Source organism: Bufo bufo, chromosome 7, assembly GCF_905171765.1.
Source record: "Bufo bufo chromosome 7, aBufBuf1.1, whole genome shotgun sequence".
Taxonomy (NCBI): Eukaryota; Metazoa; Chordata; class Amphibia; order Anura; family Bufonidae; genus Bufo; species Bufo bufo.
Genome location: NC_053395.1, coordinates 30,407,783 through 30,433,699, shown reverse-complemented (window position 1 = coordinate 30,433,699; position 25,917 = coordinate 30,407,783). Strand labels below are relative to the sequence as shown.

The 25,917-nt window shown below is 46.0% G+C and overlaps 1 protein-coding gene across 3 annotated transcripts in view; it reads right to left on the bottom strand.

Moving 5' to 3' along the window:
- Positions 1-4,254: 4,254 nt before the first annotated feature.
- USP31 (ubiquitin specific peptidase 31) overlaps positions 4,255-25,917 on the bottom strand; it is a 42,397-nt gene continuing 20,734 nt past the window's right edge. For 2 of the 3 annotated variants that reach the window (XM_040439336.1, XM_040439337.1), the window contains 9 exons: positions 25,003-25,114; positions 24,421-24,515; positions 22,936-23,013; positions 16,391-16,520; positions 16,114-16,233; positions 13,451-13,676; positions 12,730-12,888; positions 12,496-12,648; positions 4,255-10,754 (listed from right to left, as the gene is read on the bottom strand). In XM_040439336.1, coding sequence (XP_040295270.1) covers positions 9,355-10,754; positions 12,496-12,648; positions 12,730-12,888; positions 13,451-13,676; positions 16,114-16,233; positions 16,391-16,520; positions 22,936-23,013; positions 24,421-24,515; positions 25,003-25,114 — 2,473 coding nt within the window. In that variant the 3' untranslated portion in view covers positions 4,255-9,354. The remainder of the gene's footprint in view (positions 10,755-12,495; positions 12,649-12,729; positions 12,889-13,450; positions 13,677-16,113; positions 16,234-16,390; positions 16,521-22,935; positions 23,014-24,420; positions 24,516-25,002; positions 25,115-25,917) is intronic. The other variant, XM_040439338.1, reaches the window with a different exon arrangement.

The window sequence follows — 25,917 nt, the reverse complement described above, 5'->3', positions numbered from 1 at the left end:
GTGCTCATCGCATCATGGATGTGGACCCATTTATATGAATAGATCTGCAATCCGGAAAGTGCGGTGCAGAGCGGAGGCATGGAAGCACTACGGAGTGCTTCCGTGGGGTTTCTCTCTGTGCCTACTTCTATTTATTTGCGGTGGGGACAAATCAGGAACCCATTCAAGTTGAATGGGTCTGGATACATCACGGGGGTGCCCATGCATTGGAGACCGCAAATTGCATTGTGCAAAAGGCCTAAGGGTAGGTTCACACAGCTTTTTGGAAGAGGTTTTCAGGGAGCTTTTCCTGTAGGCCTTTCATTAGCCAAAGCCAGACGAGAATCCAGCAGGGAAGGGGGAAGTACAAGTCCTTCCTTTATATTTCCAATTCCTTTCAAATTCACTTCTTCAAAAACTCTGTGTGAACCCACCCAAAGAAACCCCTTATGGAAATGCTGTTTAAGCGATGGTCTAAAATCCTATTCCCTGGAATAGGTTCACATTTTTCATTTGCAGTCCCGCAACCAGTCAGTGATGGGAAATCGCCCAAGATTTCCGAGCGCTCTGAGATTATCGTGCGCATTACTGACAAAACTCATAAAGCTTTAATCTCGACTTCCCTTCATCATGAAACTTCATTTAAATCCATCAGTTAATGCGTTTTGAGAAATAAAAAAAATAAAAAAGAGTGCATCAGTGGGGCGTAATATTGCTTATCTTTAACCATACGAGCGCAAAAAAAAAATCCTGCGTTTGATTCGTCTCTGGAGCATTGGATTAGGTGAGAGGCAGCACAAAAGGGGAGAAAAAAAGGCGCACTGCAGTCTATCATATTTCTGGAATTAGTGTGATAAAAGCTTTCAAAAATAATTTTAGGTTATGAAGCACAATCTAAAAGTGGAACCTGCGGTGTCAGAGTGAAGACCTTAATGAAAATCAAATAAACTCCATGAAGCAAGTCAGGTTCTTAAAGGGACGGAAATTAACAAAAAGATGTAACAGCGTGGCTGCACTGCGTAATCCTGTATACAGTATAGAACATGGTAAGGGGGAGTAATGTCGCCGGTATGCCCCGGTAAAGCTGAGCCAGAGGATGGAATTGGGCCAACTGAATGATCCCTCATGTGCCCCTATTTGTACTAGGGATCTCAAACCTAGGTCGCAAAACGACCATGTCCAGGAGTCGTAGTCGGAACAGTTGAGAAGCCACAGTTTGGCTCACCCCATAGATTTAAAGCTATGGACACTAGTTCATTAAGTTATTTATATTGGAGCTCTTATCTAAGGTCTGATTGGGGGTCATTCACATTGGAGTCTGCGCTTAGGGTCCTATTAACATTGGGGGTCTGATCTGAGGTTTAATGAAAAATGTTTACTCTAAAAACTAGGTGCGTCTTATAGGGCGAAAAATACAGTTAAGTAGACATTCTTTACATAGGTTCACAATAAAGCCACCTTAGCTCACGGTATTACATCAGAACGGATAAGACACGCTAAATTAACGCTGCCCCTCCTTGTGAACAGAAAAAATATATAAAAAATTAAAATAAAGCACCGATGGGATGAGCGCTTAAAAAAATTCAAATGATGATCCATTTAATACTGTGCCCTCGATATTGAACAGTCAGAATTATATTTTCTTTAAAACAAATACATTTTCAAGCACAGATGAATTAATATGAAAGCGGCTCCGCTATAATTGGGCACCGTGTCACAGCACAACTCATTATCGCCCTCTAGAGGGAAGATGAAGCATAATGCTACTTAAAAAAAAATAAAATTAAAAAAATACTCAGACTCCGGTTTATTTTTGTCCATTTTGATGCTTTAATTTCCGCATTATAATATCTTTAACTACAGGTTATCAAACGTGTCTCCCACAAAGAAGCATTCTTGAACGTAAAAAATATAAATTCTGCATATTAAAAGTGCATACACCTGGCATAATAAAACATAAAAATAAATAAAAAGGCATTGTTACACCGTCATGCACCAGGCCCGACATATTAGAACCAGTGTTCCCAAAAGAGCAGAGTAGGAGAGATCTGGGAAGGGGCGAGCGATCCGTGTCCGTCGCACGCTCTCCCAAACTCGCAGGTAGCAATTTTCAGATATCTACAATCCAACAAAATAACAAAAAAAACAAAAAAAAAAACTCACATTTGAATATACTGCATAAATGAGAAGGCAAATTGGTAATAACACCGTAAAAAAGGGAAAAAACATGGGAATCAAGCAATCGTATACAAATCCAGTGTAGCAAGAAGGGTCCGGACACGCACATGAGATGGAGCTGCTCCTATAAAGGGTTGTCCTCAAAAGAAGTCCAAGAAACCGATGGCACAACGTAATCACTCTGGGGACAGGAGGTATGAGAACCTGTAGGCCTCCAAGACCAAGTCCCACAGCACCATGGGAGGGGCCATTATGTAGTGCGTAGGTGCCACCTCTGATATGTCCCATTTTCTAGGCAGGGGTGCATCGGGTCTCATCACAGACACTCATGATGGGGAACTAGACCATGGCGATGGAGCCACCATAAGAGGCCACGCGCTGTGGATGTCCGGCACGTGTAGCTAATGCCCCCAAAGTGGTCAACAGTTGACCAGAGCACCGATCACTGGCTGCTCCTGCCCTGAATACAAGATTTCAGCCTATTTCGATTTGCCCTTGGAAGGGAATGTTCATCAATTAGCAGCAAAAATTACAACAGGAAAAACACAACATAGAAGAAATGTATTGTAATACTTGGGCAGCCAGATATAAGAAGGGGTCTGCAGAATAAAAGGTATAATGGTCCACTGAGGTCCTGACTATACAGCACAACGGGAGGGCTTTCATGAAATTGTAATCCACCCCCTGCCCCAAAAATAGCGCCACTCTTTACCACAGGTGGTGCCTGGAATTACAGCTCAGCTCCTTTTAAGTGAACGGGGATGAGATGTAGTACCAGAAACAGCCTTGTGGGCAAGAGTGGGTGTGATTTTCATGAAAAACACAAAAATAAAATAAAAAAAACTTATTTCTAACAGAGCTTTCACGGCGGCGATACACATCTCAGGTCTCACTAGTGACACACAAGGCTGAAAGGGTTGGATAAATTTAAAGGGGTTCTCCGAGACTTTACTGGTGACCTATCCTCAGGAAAGGTAATCAATATCAGAACAGCGGGGGTCCGACTCTGTGCCGAAACCAGGCGCCAGCTCTGTGCACCATGTAGTGGCTGTGCATCTCCCACTGAAGTGACTGGTATGGCCCCTACACAGTGAAGGGAGCCGTGTAGTTCTGGTTCCGCGCAGCTGATCGTGGGGACGCCGCTGATCCGATATTGATGACCTAGGTCGGCAAGCATTACATCTTGGTGAACCCCTTTAAAGGGTTGTACGCTTTTTAATATTGATGACCTATCCTCAGGATAGACCATCAATATCAGATCGGCGGGGGTCCGAGCCGATCAGCAGGTGTAATGACAACCGCTCTATCCCCATTCACTTCAACGGGCAACCCCTTTTTTTTCCCACAATGTGTGGCTAAAAATTGCTAAAATCTAAAAATGTATACTGTAGAACTGGGTGTGGAAAGTCCACAGCATTTGCAGTAAAGCAAAGTGAATGAGATTTTTAAGAAGGGTCACCCACCCACGGCATGGGCTTTGAATCCGCAGCTTGTTATTTAAGCTGTTGTTTTACCCCCTTTGCAATGCAGAGGATGAAACGCAGGGCAAATCCGATGCAAAACATTTGCATGTAAATGATGCAGATGTGTGAAAGATTTTCCACAACAAAATACACCTTATCAGATTATGGCCATTTTGCTAACCAACCTTCAATGATATCATGGAGGTCCATGTTTCACCAGGTAGGAATCAACTGCAAAACACGTTGGAAACACTGCATGCACTGAACAGCCAGCGTGAGACCAGACAGTGCACCCAAATGTAGTACTGGTGCACCGTTACTCAGCGTGGATCTGGCGCTAATAGATAATATAGTCCAAGCTGTGCAACCGCCCACTCCACAGAAGGCCATGGAAAGCTTTGCTACTGCTGTCTAAGGCCTCATGCACACGACAGTATGTATTTTGCAGTCCGCAAAAAATACGGATGACATTCGCGTGCATTCCGCATTTTGCGGAACGGAACAGCTGGCCCCTAATAGAGCAGTCCTACCCTTGTCCGTAATGCGGACAATAATAGGACATCTTCTATTTTCTTGCGGAACAGAAATGGAATGCACATGGAGTAACTTACTCATTTTTTGCGGACCCATTTAAATGAATGGTTCCGTATACGGTCCGCAAAAAAAAACGTAACGAAACGGCTACGGAAAGAAAATACGTTCGTGTGCATGAGCCCTAATGGTGAGGATGACAATGTCCTGTATGAAGGGCTGTAGCATCCGTACGACATAAAAGCTGCAAACAGACGCTACAGGCCCTCGTCTTAGTCACAAGATCAGTCACCTTCAATTTTGGACCTTAAAAAAAACAGAAAAGAACAGGTCAATATACAATTTTATGTCACAAAAATAGTAAGCTGCACTCCAACCATTGTTAAAAAAATAAAAATAAAAAATAAAAAGGTTTGGGCCCTAAAGTGAACATCCACCATTTGCCCTGCATTATGTTCAGAGCTCCAGATCCCCTGCATAGGGCAGAGTGAAATGAAAACATGTTTTGCTACTTGCAGCCAGCACTGCATACAGTGTTATTACTGAGCTCAATGTATAAACAGTATGCAGTAAACTCCTGAGCTCCCTCTAGTGGTGGCTGCAGGACGAAAAAATGTTCACATTTAAAGGAAGCCCGCCACCAGGAAATTCACTGGTACACCAGGCACAATGCCTTTTAGGACTATCTGAATGTAATACCTTTAATTTAGCGATCCATTGCTTCGTTGTGGAGGAAAAAGTCCTTTTAATCCATATGCACATGAGCAGTTAAGTGCACTGAGGACTGGCCCAAGCCACTGTGCACCCCTGCTCCTCCTGCATCCTCTGCCGGCCCCTCCCTCTCCTTCCTGATTGACAGAGTTCCTGCATAGTCATCTAGCCTGGACCTGTCAATCATGAAGGAGAGGGAGGGCATAGCAAAGGAGACAAGAGGAACAAGGATACACGGCGTGGCTTGGGCCCACCCTCAGTGCACTTAAATGCTCATTTGCATATGGAATAAAGCATCAGATCGCTAAGTGTAAGATACCATTACATCCAGCTGAGCTAGGCATTATACCTGTGTATGAGTGAATTTTTTGGTGCCCGACTCCCTTTAACTGCCAATGGAGAAGCTTTGGAGCTCTGTATCAGAACAGTGACCCTCTGGCCAGTATTAAAAAAAATTAAGGCGGCAATCCGTACAGAATTTAGATTGATGAAGATGATGCCGACAATAGGTAGAGAGTCACTTTAAACAAATCATTTCTCAGTCATTAATCCAATGTGAACTTCCCGGCAATAAAACGCCCCGGGTGACACAATACCCACCATTACCTGAACGGCAGAAGGAATTTTACACATGGTTTCTCATCCGCAAGCTTCTGCCGCCAGCCATTTGATCAATAAGGGTCGCAGAAAGTGCGACCTTGTACAGCTGGAACAACGCAATGCCTTCGAAAGCCTGGGGCAGCGCAATGATCAGAAGCCAAGAAAATAAAAAGAAGTCTGCCTAACATCCCAGGCATCGGCGCCACGCTGCCAAAAGCCAAGGGAGGATGGAAATGAGGAAGCGCTATGCAAATCGGCCTGCACAACATTTAGCGGAGCAGGCGACTCTCTAACCTGTGCAGTCCGCTCTTTAGTGTACAGGATTTTCCTTTTTTTTTTTTTTTGCAGATTGTTCCTCATTTGCATAAAGTTTGCATTCGGCGGCTCAGGGCTTTTCCGGCCCTTTAGGCTAAACGACCGTTCTGTAGTGTAAAAAGAAGACAATCAAACCAAGATGGGGAGAAACAAAGAAGCTTCTCCTTGAGGCTGGAGTCACATGTGGCGTAATTTCACAGCACGGACAAAATCCACATGCGGAATCGGATGTGGACATGCCACGGATTTAACACTTTGCAATGCAAAAAGCGGAATCAGCAGTTATTCCACCGCAAATCGGCCTGTAAGATGTATATTTGGAGGCGGATATGTTCATGGCGTAAAATTACTGCACTTTTACACCCATCTTTGGTTAGTTTCACACCTGCGTCTGGCTGTTCCGGCTGAGAATGTGAGGAATAGACCAGACAAACGCTGCGGGCAGTGGTTTTTGTCCAGCTGATTTCCAGCATATTTGCCGGTTAGCAGCCAGATCTCTGCAGGACTCCATTATAATCAATGGGGTCCGGTGGGCAGGCGGCAGTATCCTGCAATGGCGGATCCAGAGAACTTCGGCCGGCTGTTCTATGGTGGAAAGTAGCCTTAAATCTAACACCTTTAAGTCATCCCCATTCACAGGATAAGGGATAACCATTAGGATTGCTGGAACCCTCACTGGAACCGATCACGAGAATGGGGCCCCCGTATCCCCCTGAAATGAACGGCGCGGCCGCTCCATTAATTTCTATGGAAATTCAGGACACAGCGTGCGCTGTACTCTGCTCTCCGAAATTCCCATAGAAATTAATTAAGTATCCACACGCATGTGCAACTGGCCGTTCCGTTCATTTCAGGGGGTACAGGGGCCCTGTTCTCATGATCAGTGGGGGTCCCTGCGGTAAGACACCTACCAATCTAATAGTTATCTCCCCTATTCTTAGGATAGGGGATAACAATCTAACTGGAACACCCCTTTAACTGATCATTGTTCCAGGGTGGCCCTAAAACATTCATTTGGACTTCCTTTATAAAAGGGGTCACATAATGAAAAGTTTGCCACTTTTTTTCGTCATTTCAAGATCTCAGCTTGCCATCAGTGAACGGAAGGACTGTTCATACCTAAAGGGTGTAAGCTTGTCATTTTCAACAGGCGCACCACTTATCAGAATGCTCTTCTCAGCCTTTGAATGTGGACAAAAATGTTCCCAGTTTACTGACAGCAAGCAGAGATCTTAAAAATGGTGAGGAGCTGAAGCAGAGCCGCTTACATATACCCTGGACAGTGGCAAATGCGGGCTTTTAGACTTCCATGGGCCATTCATATGAAGCTATTCTCACCTAGAAGTTGGTTGGCGGTCGGACCACTAGGCACACGCTGATCTCCAAGCTGAGTGGGTCAAGCTCCTCTACGGGGAGGGTGGAAACAGCTGCCTTCCTGGAACTTCATCTGACAGACCATGAAATTCCAAAATGTGAGTGAAAAAAAGTTGCATCCCTCCAAGTCAGGATAAGAACTGACCGCCTAGTGCAGGCATGCTCAACCTGCGGCCCTCCAGCTGTTGCAAAACAACAACTCCCAGCATGCCTGAACAGCCTACAGCTATCAGCCTGCAGCAGGGCATTTTGGGAGTTGTAGTTTTACAACAGCTGGAGGGCCGCAGGTTGAGCCTGCCTGGTCTAAGAGAATCTAAGAGCTCAGGGCCTCATCTTCCCAAAAGGCAGGTGGCTGTGAACTCCGCCAACCGGGCTAGGAGCCTGTCATCGGTCCAGCAGGTGAATACAAAAAAAAGCATAAAAGATGATAACCTTAGGTCAACGATGGCTGGAGTAAGATACTGAGAGCAGATACAAGGGATACAGAGTAATAAAAAAAAACAAAAAAAAAGGAACAGAAAGCTGTCATCCTGTGACCGTCACGACATGTCAGTAACACAACACACACCACAAGATATGTCGGAGGTGAGAGCACCGGGTAAATTACCGTTATTAGTTTGCATAGGTTACGAGTGCGTGCACATTCAAACACTGCCATGCAAAAAAAAAAAAAGTGCCTGAGCAAAGGGACAGAAGACTAGGGAGAGGTCCAGCCGTTCGTCCAGTCGTATGCCAGCCTGTGCTACAAAAAAGGAGGAAAAAAAAAAAAGACTCAGATCCACTCTCCTTTTTCACCCAAGCAGCAATGAAAGGACAAAATATAAAAATGTAAACTAATAAAAACAATTCACGTTGTGTTCACTTGATCTAAAGGGAATTTTAGTGTTTTACTGTATTGTACTTCACAGCTATACTAATAGGGGGCAGCACCATGTGATTGGCAAACCAGAAGTGGCAGATATGGCGGTCTGCCGTTAGGAAAAAAGAAAACAAAAAGCCAACCTTTTGGAATGTCATTTGCTGTACAGGAAATGTATAAGAAAGTCTTCCTCTCCGACGAATGGTCTTCTCCGTTCTTTGCCTGCAATCTCCGAATACTGCTACAAAAGCTGCCCTGGGATATTACAAATCCTTCCTGAGGTCGAAGAAGGGAGTTAAACACTGGGGTGGTGCAGGAGAGAGAGAAAGACACGTGGAGCCAGGTCATCAGCTAGGAAAACATGAAACCGTAGGGCGCACACGTCACAGCATGACCAAAGCACCTAATGCGGGGACTGCTCCGCGTGGAAGAGACCTCAGTCTTGCAGGGCGGTAACTAGGAAGCGGCCACGAACATCAAGTGCATGGAATGGCGTTTTATATCGAATAGTGGTGAGTATACAGTGCAATGGTACTGCATAGAGTGGAGATATGACATGAGAGCGCGCAAAACGCTACACTATCGGACAAGGATGATAGGATTTCCACAAAAAAAAACTAAAAAACTAAAAAAAAACACCGCCACAATGGGGGAAGGGCATGTATGAACCAAGGCAACCAGCAGTGGCAGTCTACCAACTGACCGGGCATTGGTTAGCTTAATCTCTATGTTAACCGTTATGATATCAAGTGATTATGCAGGAGTGGGAGCAGACACATCAACACAACAGGTCCTATATGCCGCCCTATAGGTGATATAATGATGATGTAATGGAGAACACCCTGAAAGAGTGCTCCAGATAACTTCAATGGTGTATGAACAAGGGTCTACCAAGATTAGCGCTCCCCACCCCTTAGCGTAAAAAGTCACCCAACCTTCCTCCTACTGTCCTCTGTGCTAGAGTCACAGCCGAGCTTTGGTAAGGAAGATAAGAAGAATAAAAAGCAGCATTCTGTTAGCAGAAGAGAAAAAAAAAAAAACATAATTCCTCCTCTTCCCTGGAGAATTAGGACAAAGCGGGCAAGGTTCAGCAGGACTGGGGCCGAGTAATTAAAAGTTTGGCTGGTAGGGCATGGCTTACTCCACCAGCAGGTTTAACACCACAAAAGTCAACTTCCATGCGCAAGCAATGCTGGGAGAATACAAGGACAAGACCCTCAACCCCACTAAAGTTCTTTAAAAAAAAAAAAAAGTGCATACATTCCCAATGGCGTAGGCAGGGACAGCTTCTCCTGCATGGATCTGCAGTCAGGACTTGTGGCACAGCTGCCCCTGCACCCTGGGTCACTGAGCTTTAGGCAATGGCTTTGACGAAGATGGGAATTTTTTAAGGTACTTGTCAGCAGTCTTTTTCCCACCAGGAGATGACTGGGCTTGTCTTTCATCAGGGGAAGACTTGCTTTTGTTCTGAGGTAAGGCAGAATGCTTTTTGGGACTCGGGGCCACCTCGGCCGTTGGGGAGGATGGCACAGACTCTTGCTTCTCTTGACCTACACCCTTGGTTCCTGTTGGTTTCTTAGACAACAGGCTGGTCTTGCCCAAGTCTGCTGACCGTCTGTTCTCCTTCTGCCTCAGGGCAGACTTAAAGAAGCTCAGTCCCTTATCTTCTGACTTGCTGTCCCGCTTGAGACTGGACCGAGCTGCGGTCTGAGGTGTGCGGAGGCTAGCCATGGAGGAACTTCGTACAGTACAACTATCTGCTGGAGTGCCGTTGCTCTTGGTATTTGCAGCACGGGCGGCGCTACAGGGTTTGGTAGCACAGGCTTTGTCTGAGCCCAGGCTTATTTTAGATCCCTCCCTGCTAAGAGTCTTTTCAGGTGCTCTATGCTTACTAGACGAACTGGATATAGAGGAGGTTCTAGACGAAGGAGCGGGTTTCTTAGGTGCTGGAGACGAGGTGTTTCCATGTGCAGAACTTGAGGATTTGAGCCTCGGCTGAGACACAGGGGTGGAGGCTTCCTGTGGTTTCCCGGTGTCTTTCTTTTGATGTGTAGATGAACGATGTGTAGGAGTTTTGACTTCACTCCTCTTGGTCTTGGAGACAGGTTTTCCACTACTGCTAGGTGAAGCGGTCATGGTCTTCTTACACTCTTTCTCTGGGGTTCGTGTTGCCTTTTCAGTCACAGCTGGAGCTTTACTGGTCACAGGCTTCTTAGTCTGTACTTCCTCGCTCTGTGGAGACTCACGGACAGGGGACGAACTCACAGAATCACTTTGATCGACAAAGGCGATGTGGTTATTGTTATCTATAGGATCCAACGAGTTACTACTAACCAGCTCTGCCGCAGTCTTGACTGGTGGCTCCGAGGTTCCAGTTTTCTTAACCACCTGATCTTTCTGAGCACCACATTCGGCTACTGCCAACGGGGCCCGGGATGCTGCGCGATGCTCACGTCGAACCCCTTCAAGATGATCATGAAAACTGCCAGATAGATTGCGAAGGCTTCCAAAACAGGATGTTGATACGTGGTCATCGCCCTCGCCGATCTTGCCGAGGGAAGACCCGTGTATGGGAGAGTCTGAGGGGTGGCGGCAGGATGTGGCTGCGCGCAGGTGGAGTTTCGCTGCAAGTGACCAAGATGGTCTAAATCCATTCTCATTGGAGACGAGAGGACTGGTGATAGAGGCTCGACCGGAGCTCTGGCGCTGGACGCTGCGGACAAACGGCCGGGAAGAGAAGCCACCTAATGGATGAAAAATACATTAAAAGCCCAGGCATGTAAAATACAAGTCAGCAAATTAAAAGGTATTGGTTAGAAATATGACCACTAAATCAGCTTACATGGATGGGGACAGTATCTGGCTGTCAAGTCTTCCAAATGGCAAAGAAATTTTGTTTTCCATTACAGTAAAACTGAGCAGATTTGCCAACTGGGAGAACAATCCATGGAGCTTTAGGCCATAGTCTATTATCTGTACTGGGAACCAGATAGAGTCTGTCAGCAGTTCTGACCATGAAAACTGCTGACCGCAAGGAGGAGCAATGCAAAAACACCTACAGTGATGGTCATGCAAATTCTGGCAGCAAGACACGAAGTGTCCAACAGGAGGTCTTCTCATGTTCAATGTCCAGGGCTCTCTATAATTGAATGCTTCCCTTCCCTCCATTCTGAGTGTGCGCTATAGCGGTCTCCTAGCTGTCACTTAGAGCGGAGCGGAGGGGCTTGAACGGGTTCAGGGCACTGAACGTGAAAGGTCCGTCTCTTGGACACTTGTAGTCTTCTGGGATGAAACATCAATTTATTGCCATGTAATCTGCTTGGCAGTTACTCTAGAGCAGGCATTCTCAAACTGCGGCCCTCCAGCTGTTGTAAAACTACAACTCCCACAATGCCCTGCTGTAGGCTGATACCTGTAGGCTGTTCGGGCATGCTGGCAGTTGTAGTTTTGCAACAGCCGGAGGGCTGCAGTTTGAGGATGCCTGCGCTGCACATCCCGTCACATTTATAGTGTTGACAGAAGTTTGGAGGGCTCAAAACTGCTGACAGACTCCCTTTAAGTAGAAATGGGGGAGGTCCAGTCACTGCAACTGCTAAAAGGTGTCTGTATTACAGCGCCTGAAATCCACAATCATATTGGCTGTGATCAAAAATTTGGCAGAAAACAAATGTGATAATTACTTCCAGAGAACCATGACAATGACAAACATTTGTAATGCGCTTTTCTCACAGTTAGGGCTCGTGCGCACAAACGTGTGCCGCCCCTGCCGTGCATTGCGCACCACAAATTGCAGTCCCCAATGCACGGGCACCTCTTGTGTGGCCTGCGTTGACAAATGCAGACCCATTCAACTTGAATTGGTCCATGACCCGTCATCACTGCAAAAAAAAAAAAAAAGCATGTTCTATTTTTTTGCAGTGCGAAGGCATGGACTGAAGTGCCACGGAAGTGCACTATAGTGCTTTTGTGGCCTTCTGCTCCATATCTTCCAAATTGCGGAACCATTCAAATGAATGGTTCCGCATCCGTGATACAGTGCGCACGCGGCCGGTGCCCATATAGTACGGACCCGCTGTTTGCGGGCTGCAATATGGCCACGGCCGTCACATGTTCATGTGCATGGGCCCTTACTCAAAGCACTGGGATAGATGTGTGGCTGCGGCAACTCCCTGGGAAGTCAGTGGCTGCCATATAGCTGTTCGATCCCCAACGCACCCTAGGGTCAATTTCGTAGGAAGCCAATTTGCCAATCTGTATATTTTTAGTGTTGAGTGTAGGAGAAGACAGGAGCACCTGGCGTAAATCCACGCAAACACGGGGAGAACATACAAACTCCATGCAGATGTTGTCCCCGATCGGATTCGAACCCAGGACGCCATTGCTGCAAGGCACCAGCGCTAACCACTGAGCCACCGTGCTGCCAAATCATCAACATTGAACCAGTTTACCCTTAAAAAGATATTATAGTATACAGTTATGTCTCACCATCGTCCTCACTCCTCTCCCCCGTCAGTTCCACAGACTCCGCCAGGGATGCCAGAGATGTTCTCCTAGACGAGGCCGCTGATGCAATACTGGGCTGTCGGCTGCCGGGTAATCTAGAGATCCAGTGATCACATAGTGAGGAGCTTGTGGAACCTGCAACGTACAAGAATAGAGATTTTCGAGGATGTGCTTGAACCCATAACGTAATGAAATGAAAGCTGTAAGACAACGTACCTGCCACAGAACTGTTTGCCGACCAGGATGGCACAGCCGCTCTGCGCTGGTAGAAGAGGATGTAGGCGGTTGGTTTACACACTTCGTCCTCTGCGAGGGACTGTACTTCACTGTCATCGAAGCAGTACCACAAGCCGTCCACAGAGTTCTTACAGTATGCTGAGACACAGACATGCTGGTTACACCAAGAGTCGGACTTCTTTAACAGTTCCCAAGCAGGACAGATTATTAATGACATGTGCTCCATTCAATATAAAGGGGAAAGGGGGGGGGGGGTTAGAAGGGGTGTCGGATACTCAATTTAATGCACTCAAAGGCAACATACAATCAACACCAAAAGGGGCATTCTGGTTAGAGAAAGCTATCCCCTATCCACAGCATAGGGGATAAGTATTAGAACAGTGGGGGGGGGGGGGGCCTACTGCTGGGACCTCCACCAGTCAGAAGAACCCGTACCCCATGGAGCCCCCCCAGAAATGGACAGAGAGGCTGGTCGGAAAGGCGTGCCACCGTTCCATTCATTTATATGGGAGCGCCGAAGATAGGCGAGCTGTATACTCTGTTACTCCGTCCATTTCTAGGGGACTCCACGGAGCACGGGGCCCCTGTTTTTGTTAGCGGTGGGGGTCCCAGCATTAGGATCCCCACCAATCAGTTTAAGCCATGGCTCCTGTAAAATCGAAAGCAGCACTTGCACATGGATTTTGCCCCCCCATCATACCTGTATAGTGCCCTCCCTGCATGGTCCCATGGTGGTTGCACACAGCATAAAGGTCATATATGAAGTCCTCAGGGTCACGCCCCAGGCCGTAAGGACGTCTCCACGGTGACCAGTGTGACGGGAGGCTCCAAGAGCTTTGACTGCGCTTGACCACATGGGGCGTCATATCCAATCCTACTAATGGGAAGCGGACCATGTTCTGCAGCTTCACCCTTCGATCCCCATCCTGCGAAAAGGAACATGTTAGAGACAGGACGACGCCAACGACTACGTTCCAGGCTCGTCCCAGGTTTGTGTTAGTAATCTAAGTGTTTAACCCTAGATGAAGCATCTCATCTTAAGTCTCTGCATTGTGCCGTCCCTCTGCTATTCCTCACAGAAATTTATTTTTACATAGTTCTTAGCGGCCCCCAATGCCACCGTCTCTGATGCGCTGTGGCCCCATTTCCTGTTCAGCTGCATAGTAGTAAATGAAGCTGGACAGGCAAAAGTACATGCACCGGGACCCGGGCAGAAGAGCCGGCAGCATGTGCAAGCACAGCAGAGACGGTGGCATCGGGGGACGAGTGAGTACATAGGTTATAATTACTAATTAGGTGAAATGGCCGGAGAGCCCCTTCAAGTTTAAAGGGGTTTTCAGGGAGTTCAATATTACCCATCCTAAGCAGAAGCTATCAATATCTGCTTGGTCGGGGCCTGACTTCTGCCCCCCTGCCAATCAGCTGTTCGAAGAGGCCAGCGATGTCACGTTCATTGGTCACCAGGCGTATCTGTAGCTCAGTCCCATTAAGTGAATGGGCCTGGGCTCCAACGCCATGTAGTACAACAAATACCAGAAATACTATAGAAACAGAGCGTACATCCAATCCTAATTAAAATGTAAATTAATCCTTATTAAGCACAACATTAAAATACTGTATATAATAAGAGAAACCTTATATAGGACCTGTATATGTCCTCCCATAAATGTGTGCGAACTAGTCCAAAATAAGGACAGTCGTGAAGACCTGGACACATTAGAATGAGCTAATCCATACAAAATAAAAACGTGACCTCCAATGATAAACATGAAGTAACAATACAGCAATAGGCATCTAGTAATCTAGTGAGCACACAAATTCTGCCCCACGTGTACAGCTGGAAAAAACAGCTTCCTCAGGGGCCTCCTGAAAAAAAAAACTGCTTCCTCAGAGGTCACTGGGCACAAAATACCAAGCACAGCCACTATACAATGTACGGCGCTGGTCTTGAAATTCTGGGAGAAGGATGCAGCGCTGACTGGAGTACCGTGGCCTCATTGGCAGAGGTGCAAAAGTCACTGCTGAGGATAGGCCATCAGTACTGAACTCCAGGAAAACCCCTTTAATAAAATACAGATCATAGAGCAAGTTCACAGCCATTGGATCAGCTCACATAACCAGGGAAAGTTTTCAAATGAATGTGCGACCATGTAATGAGCGGCCAGGCTGATAATGGTACAGCGAGGGTAACACTTTGTAGGAAACCGCTCCCCCTTTATGACATCCATGTGCCATAAAATATCATACAGAAGCATCATAATATCGCCAACAGGACAATGTATAGCAGCTGTGTAATACATTTTAAAGGGGTATTCCGGCATTTGGGTGAGAAACGTGAAACAAATAAAAATAAAAAAAAGTCTCCAAAGTCGTTACGCAAAGCGCAACAGTACAACACTAATACTATATCCTAAAGGTATAAATACCTCTCGTCACATTGTTGGGTCCCTCCTTCTCTGTGCAGGAAGAGTCAGCAACCTATGCGTGTAGCAGACTGTAATTCCCCATCATGCATTGCTGCCATTTATTCCAGACTATACTCTTTCCCCTGTATTTCCCCGGCTATGTCCTCATGTGCACCTCATATTGTGCTCCCTCACATGAGCAAACAGTTGCATCTTCCTATAACTCCTAGTGTGATGGAACTGAGCTCAACCACCAAGCTGAAGCTGGACTACAGATGGTAAACCCCATGCAGCGAGTTAAAAACAGCACATTTTGGGGCAGTAAGGGGTGAGTGATTATGTGGGGAAACTACTGAAATTTAAAAAGGGGTTTTCATGACTTTAATACTCTGGATAGGTCATCAGTATCTGATTGGTGGGGGTCCGACACCTGGGACCCCCGACAATCAGCTGTTTGAGAAGGAGGCAACAGCAAACCTGTGAGCGCCGCAACCTTCTCGCAGCTTACCAAGCACAGCGCTCAGCCCCATTAACGTCTATGGGTCTAGGCAGCGCGTAGGCTACATGACCAATGAACGTGTCATCACTGGGCCTAGGAACAGCTGAGAGAAGGCCATGGAGCTACTGTGCCTTCTCAAACAGCTGATCGGCGGGGGTCCCCACCGATTCAGGAGATAGAGCATCAGTATTAAAGTATCGGAAAAACCCCTTTACTATATATTGAGAATTTTTTTTCTTTGAACCGCATACATTCAGCAGGAGTTTATACCGGAATACCCCTTTAAAGAACTACAGGCCCCAAACTGGATTTTAGGACTTATTTCCATGCATTTGGCGCAGGAGTGTCCCGAGTCTCTACATCGGATCTGCGGTCAGTAAGTTAGTAAAGCTTTCAACATAAGCAGCTAATGGTTACGGCGACCGATAGTTATACTTTGCAGAGTGGACGCCCTCTTACCTGTCGAAATCTTTTCAGGTGTAGTATAAGCACATCAGGCAGGGTCCACAGGCTGAGTTTAATGCTGCCCTGTTGCAGCTGTTTACAGTGAGGGCAGCGCCAGGCATTGCCGGGAGCCAGCTGCAAATAGGCGGCACAAGCGGGTCAGGCAGATGGATTTGATAAGCATAAAATATACAGCACAGGCGGCAAGTATTCAACAGGAAAACAAAATTACTGAAATGAGAGGACACGTCACACAGACTGGCCCTTACGGCGCCATAGACTCTCCACTAACCTGCTCCTCTTTGGTATACAGCTGGAAACACTGGGAGAGGCTGCAGCACTGCGGCTGATGGTGCAGCTCCCGCTGCAGGCGGACGCTCTCAGAGTCGGGGACATATTCCTCTTCTGTGTTCCCGAAAAGGCTGCAAAATTTAGCACAGGGCGGATGAGACCATCGTTTAAAAGTCATTATTGTCCATCAGTCATCTATATGAGGTTTCTCTAAAGCGAGAGCAATAAAATGGGAAGAACGAACCTAATCGTACGGCTTAGCTGCTCATACCGTTCACATGTATATTGGGTGAGGCTGGCAGTTTACATCACAAGTGCAAATCACCTTCCACGACTTTTAATTGCTGCCATAGTTATTAGCCTGACATGTTAAAAGGACAGACAGACCCCGTCATTACATGCGCATACAGCAAGGAACTCCCATTGTGAAACGCAAACCAATATTTGTTTCTCATTGCCAAACATGGTGAGAACATACAAAACCCACGCAGAAGTGATTGCAGAAGGGCTTCTCCAGCCCCTCTCTCCTGACCGATCTGACGCTGGAATGGAGAGATGCTGCTACAGGCCAGGGAGGGGAGATGGGATGCTGACGGGACGTTCGGCATCCGACATAGTGATGCACGTGCCCCATTGATTAAAATGGGCACCTGCACAATACTTCCTAGGCATTGGGCATTACTGTCTCTCCACAATTGATGTCAGATCGGGGAGTATAGAGGGGGCCGGACAATCCATTTAAAAGTGATATACCAAAAATGTCTGATAGGTGTGGGTGCCAGGAGACCTGCATCTATCTCCAACAAAAGGGGCCTCCCCACCCCCACCTGGTGAGGTGATTACCAGCCACCGCATTCAGATAGAGAATGATTGGAGAAGAGGACATGCATGGCCATAAGTCTCAAAAGAGATAATGGAGATAATTTTCGTCACACCCTAAGAGTTGTAATGAGGTGGAAATGTGCATGTACGACTACGGTGTGGAGGAATGGAGACTCGGCGCTCAATCTATTGATTGGTGGGGGGTCCCAGGCAATTAAACACTAATCACCTCTGGATGAAATATCAATGAATTTGGTAGGAACACTCCTTTACCATTCAGGTCCAGAGTATTTTGGGCCTATATGACAAGACACGGTTTTTGCACGTGTCTGTATAATGGCTACAACTTCACTATTTGTTGGGCTAGCGCCGTAATTTCGGAAGCTTTTTTTTCTGTCAGCAGTTATGCACCTATGACACTGTCTGACCTGTTACATGTGCACTTGGCAGCTGAAGGCATCTGTGTTGGCCCCATGTTTATATGTGTCCGCATTGCTGAGAAAAATTGTGTTTTAATATATGCAAATGAGCCTCTAGGAGCAACGGGGGCGTCCCTCTGCACTCTGATTGACCAGGCCAGACAGTGTAAACGTGATCATGCCTGGTCCCGAATTCTGTTATAGTCTTGCGCTTCAGTATCCGGAACATGCGCAGTACAGAAAAGAGGCTCGCAATACAGAAGAGAACTGCCAGAACTGAAGAGCTCAGAGCAGATCGAGACTTTAGCTGAAGTCAGGGCCAGCTGTCATCACTTTTACACTGCCTGGTCCCATCAATCAAAGTGCAGGGGATGCGGCAGTAGCAGAGCCTCTAGGTCAGGGCTGGCCAACCTGCGGCTCTTCAGCTGTTGCAAAACTACAACTCCCAGCATGCCCAGACAGCCTACAGCTATCAGCCTACAGCAGGGCATGGTGGGAATTGTAGTTTTACAACAGCTGGAGAGCCACAGGTTGGCCAGCCCTGCTCTAGGTGTAATGGTAACGCCCCCGTTGCTCCTAGAGGCTCATTTTCATGTATTAAAACATCATTTTTCTCAGCAACGTGGACACATATGAACATGGGACCAACACAGATGACTTCATGTGCCAAGTGCACATGGAACAGGTCGGCCAGTTTCATGGGCACAAAACTGCTGACAGATGCCCTTTAACGAACAATGCAGGTTTCCTTTCTATTTTTTTATTACATAACTTACGCTTTTTAGAATTTTTTGGCTTATAGCTTGAAATAATTAGCAAAAAAATGTGCTATTTTTACTTTTTATGTATTTTTACTTCTGGTAATACACAGTTATTATAGACTTATACAAGTTCGTTATTGTCTACCGCAATATTCCACATCCAATTTCGGGTAATTGGAGGGAAAATTTTTGGGGGTGGGTTATAAATTGTACATTTTTACCCCCTGCCCCACCCCTCCTCAAAAGATCAGAAAAGACCACTGGGGTACTCTAATTTTATATACGTTTTTCTCACTATACTTTTTTTACTAGCAGAGTCTTTATAGCAGTCCCTGTTACAACCAGCTACAATGAGCGGTGTCACTATGAGGGCTGCTCTGTGTCTAATTGGATCCAGCAGCGGCCTCCTTATCCCATCATCCTAGCGATCACATGACCAGTCACATGACCACTGGGAACAAGAGATGCGGTGGCACAGAGCTAGCTATGTGGTGAAAACCGCTTCTGACTTCTCCCCGGCAGCATAGGAACCTGACAAATCGGCAGCCTTACCACTTGGGCAGCCAGCTAAAACCCGAAAACATGCAGTGGCCACTTCTAATCCACAGACGGACAAGGCAGCTTTTAATATAATTATTGGGAGGTATTGTCACACTTCATTTTGCATGCTTTTTATTTTTTTACAAAATGTTGCACTTTGATGCAAAGCAGCATGAATGGCGCTGATGAGCGTATGAGGGTGATGCATGCGGGGGTATAGGAGGATTCGTTTATTTTAGAACCCAGGTTTTATTTATTTGAGCATGTAAAAAAAAAAAATATATATATATAATGATCCAGACACCCCCCTGAGAGCTAAGTTGTGGCTCAGTGGTTACGTGCGTTAAGCGACAGGATTTCACACGCTGTCTGCAAGAACACACGCAATAGGGAGAAATCACTGCAGCCGAAGCTTGCTTGCCGCAGTCACACGTAACATCTGAAAAAGCAAACGCCAGGAAATTGTCAGTGCTAAAAACTGGTTCTTAGGGAAAGGGATTACGGCGGCTGATGAGATGCGATTTCCCGCAAGCATGTTATTACTCAGGGTAATGCTGTAAATGAGGAGGGATGAGGAGGAGGTGGGAGGCAGATTCTTGCTGAGAGCTGTCAAGCCGCACTCTCTTGGAGACTAAACCTTTCCTTGTGTGTCATGCTGGCGCTCCATTCTGGTGCCTGCAACGTGACATCATTTAGGTAAGCACTCTGCACTCATTTAAAAAGAGGACCTGTCACCGCTCCTGACATGCCTGTTTTAATAGCTTCATGCATTCCCCATGTAATAACCTTTCTGGAGCATCTATTCCTATGGCTCTATGTTGTGCCGTTCCTCTATTATTTGTACTAGAAGTTATGAAAGAATTGCTAGCAGTCTGCAGTAAGGGTACAGAGGGGTGGTAACCAGCTGGGTGGGTGTGTACCTGATAGTCTGACACGGGCAACACTGATTGGATAGTGTGAGTCTGTGCAGGGACACACCCCCAACTGGTTACCACCCCTCTGTACCCTTACTGCAGACTGCTAGCAATTCATTCATAACTTCTAGTAGAAAAAATAAATGAACGGCACAACATAGAGCCGTAAGAATAGATGCTCCAGAATGGTCATTACATGGGGAACGCATGGAGCTATTAAAACAGACATGTCAGAAGAGGTGAAAGGTCCTCTTTAAGCAGAGGTGACATTTACAACGGTGACAATTAGCTGTTTAACAATGAATAAACGGTGGCCACTCAATGGTTAAATCCGGCTTCACACAGATCGTGGTGTTGTCTACAATCTAAAGGCCGATTCCAGTTGGAAAACTAGAAACCTGGACAACCCGTATGAGGTTGCACCCTTTTCCTTAGGCCGGTTTCAAACAACAGTGTTCAGTCCGTGAAATAAGTCCCGCGTGACGCCCACATTTCCTGGACTAATCTCGACTTTGCCGATCCGATCTCATGGCGATGAATGATGCTGCGAGTTCCAGTACTGTGCTCCCATCACATCATGTGATTACAGTGTTCCAAAAACCAAAAGGAGTAATACTCACCTTATCCGTACCCCTGCCGGGTTCTGTTCACCAGGTTACGACACATGACGGCTGCGTCCACACGCTGGTCACAGGGGTGATCTTATTAGAAGTCAACGCTGGATCCTTAGAGAACAGAGACTGGTCAGGAACAAGTGTTGACACTGGAGCAGCTCGGGACTGGTTTGTTGAGAATTATTGCATGCTATTTGCAAAAAAATTATGGGTATGTTCACACGTGGTGAACATGCTGCAACATTTTCTCCATGGAAATGCGTTTGGAAAATTCTGTGTATTGCAGCAAAGAGGATGAGATTTTATTTTAAAAAAAATTGCAGTGTAATCTGACCTAGGGTGTGGATTTTAAAGGTCCGCTTTCCCATCAAATATTTCACGCTCTGTGACAAAGCCACACGTCATACATGCAGATTTTGCCGTGGATGTGTCACGGATTTTGGGGAGGAAAAACTGTCAACGTGTGGCCGTAGTGTTGGCTAGGCACCAAGTCCCTCAGTGACTGTGGTCTCAATGGGCCTGCATAAAAATCTGAGTAACTGCTGATGCTGGGTTACACCATGTATTATAGTCTACAGCTGAATTCACAACACTGCAAACTGCAGAGCTGAAATCTTCCAGTGTCCCCTGCTTTCTCACTGTCCGCACAGACCTTGCTCTGGCGATTTGCACTGTGGAAGGAGTCTTCGGACCACGCACGGCAAAAGGCGGACTCTGCTTCTCGGCAAAGCGGCGAGGGGTGTATCCATCAGAAGGTTAGGTGGCGTAATTCTAGAACAGGCGGCAGAATTATGAATACAGGCTGTAAGTAGCTTTGTGAGGTTCTATGTATTCATGTCCGAGTGCCTTGACTGTGACATCCAGATTGTGCCAAGTAATGTGTACCAGTAAAATTATATGTCTAAAGCAACAGACTAGCGCCTCGCGGTGTCGATCCGGCCTCGAGTATCTTCAGACGAGCTCGTGACTGAGGCAATTACAGAGCTGTGCTTAAACATCACAGGTTAGTAGACATCCTTCAGAGGCAGCGTAATAAAACCAGACAGGTGTAGCCTATACCGGCGGAGCCATCAAAACAGCTCGTCAAAGACAAGGACGATCCTGTCTGCAAATAGCTGGTCCAGATTCTGCTCAATTTTAATTTGCTCCATTAGTGCCCATTAGTTTGTGTGCTTCTTGAAGACATCAAGTGTGACATGTAATGGGAGAAGCAGGCTGGATCACCACCACATTTAACCGCTTGTATATCCTGTTATTTAACAGCTTCACAGCTAAATGCAATCTACGGTTTCCTGCCATCAGCCATTACAGGCTGCAGAGAGAACAATTTAAGTGTTTTTCAATGGGATGACTAATAGGAAAAGCCAGAAAAATCTCTGCCCCTATGATCAGTATCTAACCTCCCTTCTACGCAGAAATAGTCAAAAATCACAAGGGGATTGTGAGAATAACAAAAGTGGTTGTTCAGGATTTTACAATTACTCAGGATGGACTCTGATCAGCAGTGGTCCGATACCCTGCGTCCCCCCCGATCAGCTCTTCTGCAGCCGCTCCAGTGTCTGAACTACACAGCTCCTTCAAGTACACAATGGACAAGATGGGCAATTTCGGCACCGGAGCCACTGGAGAACAGCGGATTGGCAGGGGTGCAGTTTGCTGGACCACTGCTGGTCAAAGAGCGATGGCCTAACCTGCACTCGTAAAATCCTGGGCAACCCCTTTAATAGGGTCATCAAGAATTAGGGAAAAGGGTTGTCTTTTATATGCTCAGAAACAGTGCCGCCCTCGACTCTGGGTGGAGACTGGTATTGCAGCTCAACCCCATCCATATAAATACGAATTGCAATACCAGCCACAGGCCATGGACAAGAATCTCTAGCAATTATTAATATTGTGTTTCGTGCCCAATGTCGAAACCATTTCTGAAAAATGTACCATACTGTAGTTTGCAGAAAAAAATTATATATACACCACATAACCTATAACAATTTCTTCACTATCATATGCATTCAACATTCACCAGCCAAATGATTCTAAAAATATTATACATTCATAGGTATTAGTTTCCAGGGGGGTCGTCTCATCATGTCCAGATTCAGAAGGGGCAAGACCAAGCCCCCTAGAGCTGGAGCTGCCCCACTCCGGATAAAGCCTCGTTCACACGTCAGTGTTTTGTTCAGTGACTTCCATCAGCGATTGAGAGCCAAAACCAGGAGTGGAGCCTCCACAGAGATAAGGGAAAGATGTGCTCCTGTTCTGTGCTTAGAGCCGCACCTGGTTTTGGCTCAAAATCACTGATGGAAATCACTGACCGAACACTGACTGTGTGAATGAGGCTTAACAGAGATCCAAAGCAGGGAGCCTCCCGACCTAGGATGTTGGTTTTCCCTAGTAGCAGGGCTTCTGGAAAGGGGTGGTCTCTCTACCGAGAAAACCACCTTACAGACTTCATGAAGACGTGTGTATCTGTACTCACTATTCTTTAGTTTCTCTGTCCCATTCCACCACCAGCTTTACATGGGCAGCCCCGCCAATACCACAGGATTTGAGAGCCCTGAAAACAAACAGAATTACTTCATATAGACAAATGAAGCGTACATTTCCCCAGAAGAGCAAGAGCTGAGCAAACAGGAGACGAGAAGACCCATTTCTCAAAAATAAAATATGACCATTTGCACTGTCAGGTCCCAAAACACCTGTACTATTAAAAATAAATGCATCTTTCCCATACAGTGAACGCCTTAATGAAAAAAAAATTTAATAAAATAGCCGATTCGCATTTTTGTGTTGCTTCACCTGTCCAAAAAAATTTAAAAAAAGTCGTCAAAAAGTCAAACACACCAAAATGGCATCAATAAAATTAAGATTGATGGCTTATTTTTTGCATGGCAAACAGCTCAGAATATGGAGATGCAAAGTTTTTATTTTGTTTCAGTATTAAAAACGCAAGAAAGACTATAAAAATTGGTTCTATTGTAATCATACTGACCCGCAGAATAGAAGTAACAGGTCAATTTTACTGCATAGGGAAACCTGTAAAAACAAAACCCGTAAAACTATGTGGGGCCTCTTACCGCTATGCAAACTGAAAAAAAATAAAAATAAAAAATAAAAAAAAAAAGTTATGGGTCCGGGAAGGCAGGAAGAGAAACAAAAATTGAAAATCTCCCACACTGAAAGAGATAAAGAGGAGCTGTCCCCTCTGATGACAGGTCTGTTTTAGTAAATACTTGTTTTGCTTATGTAATAAGAATTCTGAAGAGTCTACCTAAAAAAATAAATAAAAAAAAAGGGCACTTTCACACTAGCGTTTTTCTTATCCGGCATTGAGTTCCATCACAGGGGCTCTATACCGGGAAAAAAAAAACTGATCAGTTTTATCCTAATGCATTCTGAATAGAAAGCAATCCGTTCAGGATGCATCAGTTCAGTCCCTCTTACGTTTTTTGGACGGCGAAAATACCGCAGCATGCTGCAGTTTTCTCTCCGGCCAAAAATACTGAACACTTGCCGCAATGCTGGATTAATTAAGGCAAAAAATAAATAAATACCAGATCCGTTTTTTCCAGATGACACAGGAGAGACTGATCCAGTATTTCAATGCATTTGTCAGACGGATCCGCATCCGGGATGCGTCCGACAAATGCCACCCATTTGCGACAGAACTGCCTGCTGGAATCCTCTGCCGCAAGTGTGAAAGTACCCTAACACAGACATGCCAGGAGAGGGGACGGGTCTTCTTTAATTCAAAGAGTGACGTATCCATTCGGAGAAGCAGAATCCGGACAGGGTGTGCAGTACAATGTTCTACCTTGTCCTGACTGCTGAAGCTTTCTGAAGTGTAAGCCCCTAACTCATCTCAAGAGTAATGCGCCAGCTTCAGGCATTTGCTCTGTTCCTTTCTTGCATCCCAGGTTATTATAAAAAAAACACATTTTCCTGCATGGGTGTTAGGATTTACCTTTCCACTGTGGGGTGACACAGAGGTTTTTCTTCCTGAGGTAAGAGGTAAGTTATTCCGACAGCTGTAACCACCCGGAGGCTGAATGGACACACCTGGCATTAAAAGTATACATAAAACATAAACAAGGTGTCAACGCCTGGTTAACACGACCATCAAACGTGACGAATACGACAAGTCAACAGTATGAAAAAATTATTAGCACTGTATCCCCTAATAAATGTCATGATGTGTAATGTGGTGTTGCGAGGAGAGACGGCTCTCCCTACACAAGTTCCAAAAAAGCTACTGATGGGACACAGGGTAAACCTTGTAGTATTGCAGCTCAGACCCACTGAAGTAAATAGGACTCAGCTGAAGTACCACATGCAACCTATGGGCAAGAATGGTGCCAAATAAAAGGACGACTCTTGCCCATAGGTCATGTGTGGTACTGCAGCTCAGTGCTTTATTTTTTAATTAGGTCTGAGCTGCAAAATCAAACAGTGTATAGGAAGAGGCGCGATGTTTCTGGACAGAAAGACATTTTTGATAATGTCCTTCAGGTTTAAAAAAAAAAAAAAAAACACGGACACGGCTCACCTGTACACAGACTGAGGGCCGCAAGGAATACTGCATTTTCTCCAAGATCTCTTTTTGCAGGACGTCCCATGTGATGTTCCTCTCTAAATGTAGAACAAATGGCTGGCCGAACCTATAGGAATCCAAAGTCCATCATAAAGCATTAGACCACTGTGATATTACACTACAGAACAGTTCAGGCGCATTCACACTACAATTACGGTTCTTTCCAGAAACAGATTTTTAGATAAACTGGAACAGTTACAAAAACTTTTGTTTTTTTTGGCAGAGATCGCAAAAGAGGTGGGGTTTAGATGTCGTAACCTGCCATTTTTGGACAAGGGGCGTGTCAGCGGGAGGCTGACACACCCACTGATCCGTTAAACAGATTGAAAAACATACTGCTGCCTGCGATGGGTTTAAAGGATAACTGTCGCATATATATTTTTTTGGGAGTATTGGATTGTGGTGATTAATATCTCCTTGGTCGCCCTATTTCAACTTCTCACTGTGTATTCAATTACCCCTTAATTCCACATTTTTGTCCCCTGTACTGCCTACTTTTACCTGTGCTTAAAATAGGGTTGCTAGGCAGGTCCGTCTATCCGCTGCGTGCAAGGTCAGATTACAGACAGCCAGGGACTGTAAGTAAATGATTAAAGCCAGGTCCTCCCCAGCAGCTGATACCAGTGCCTGGGCTGTGTGCACTTCTCCCTGTCCCTGCGCTTGGCAGACGCTCCCTCACTCAGCAGAGCTGGAGAAGGCAGAGTTGGAGCAGCGCAGACCAGGGAAGGGAGATCTGCCATCTGCTCAGTGTATAAATGAAAGCAACATGTGGTAAGAGGACCCCTCTGTGCTGCAGGAGATTAACCCTTTAGGGGGAGGGCTCTGGTTACTGACACTTTTGGGGGGCTATAGTTACTGGATAGTGAGGGC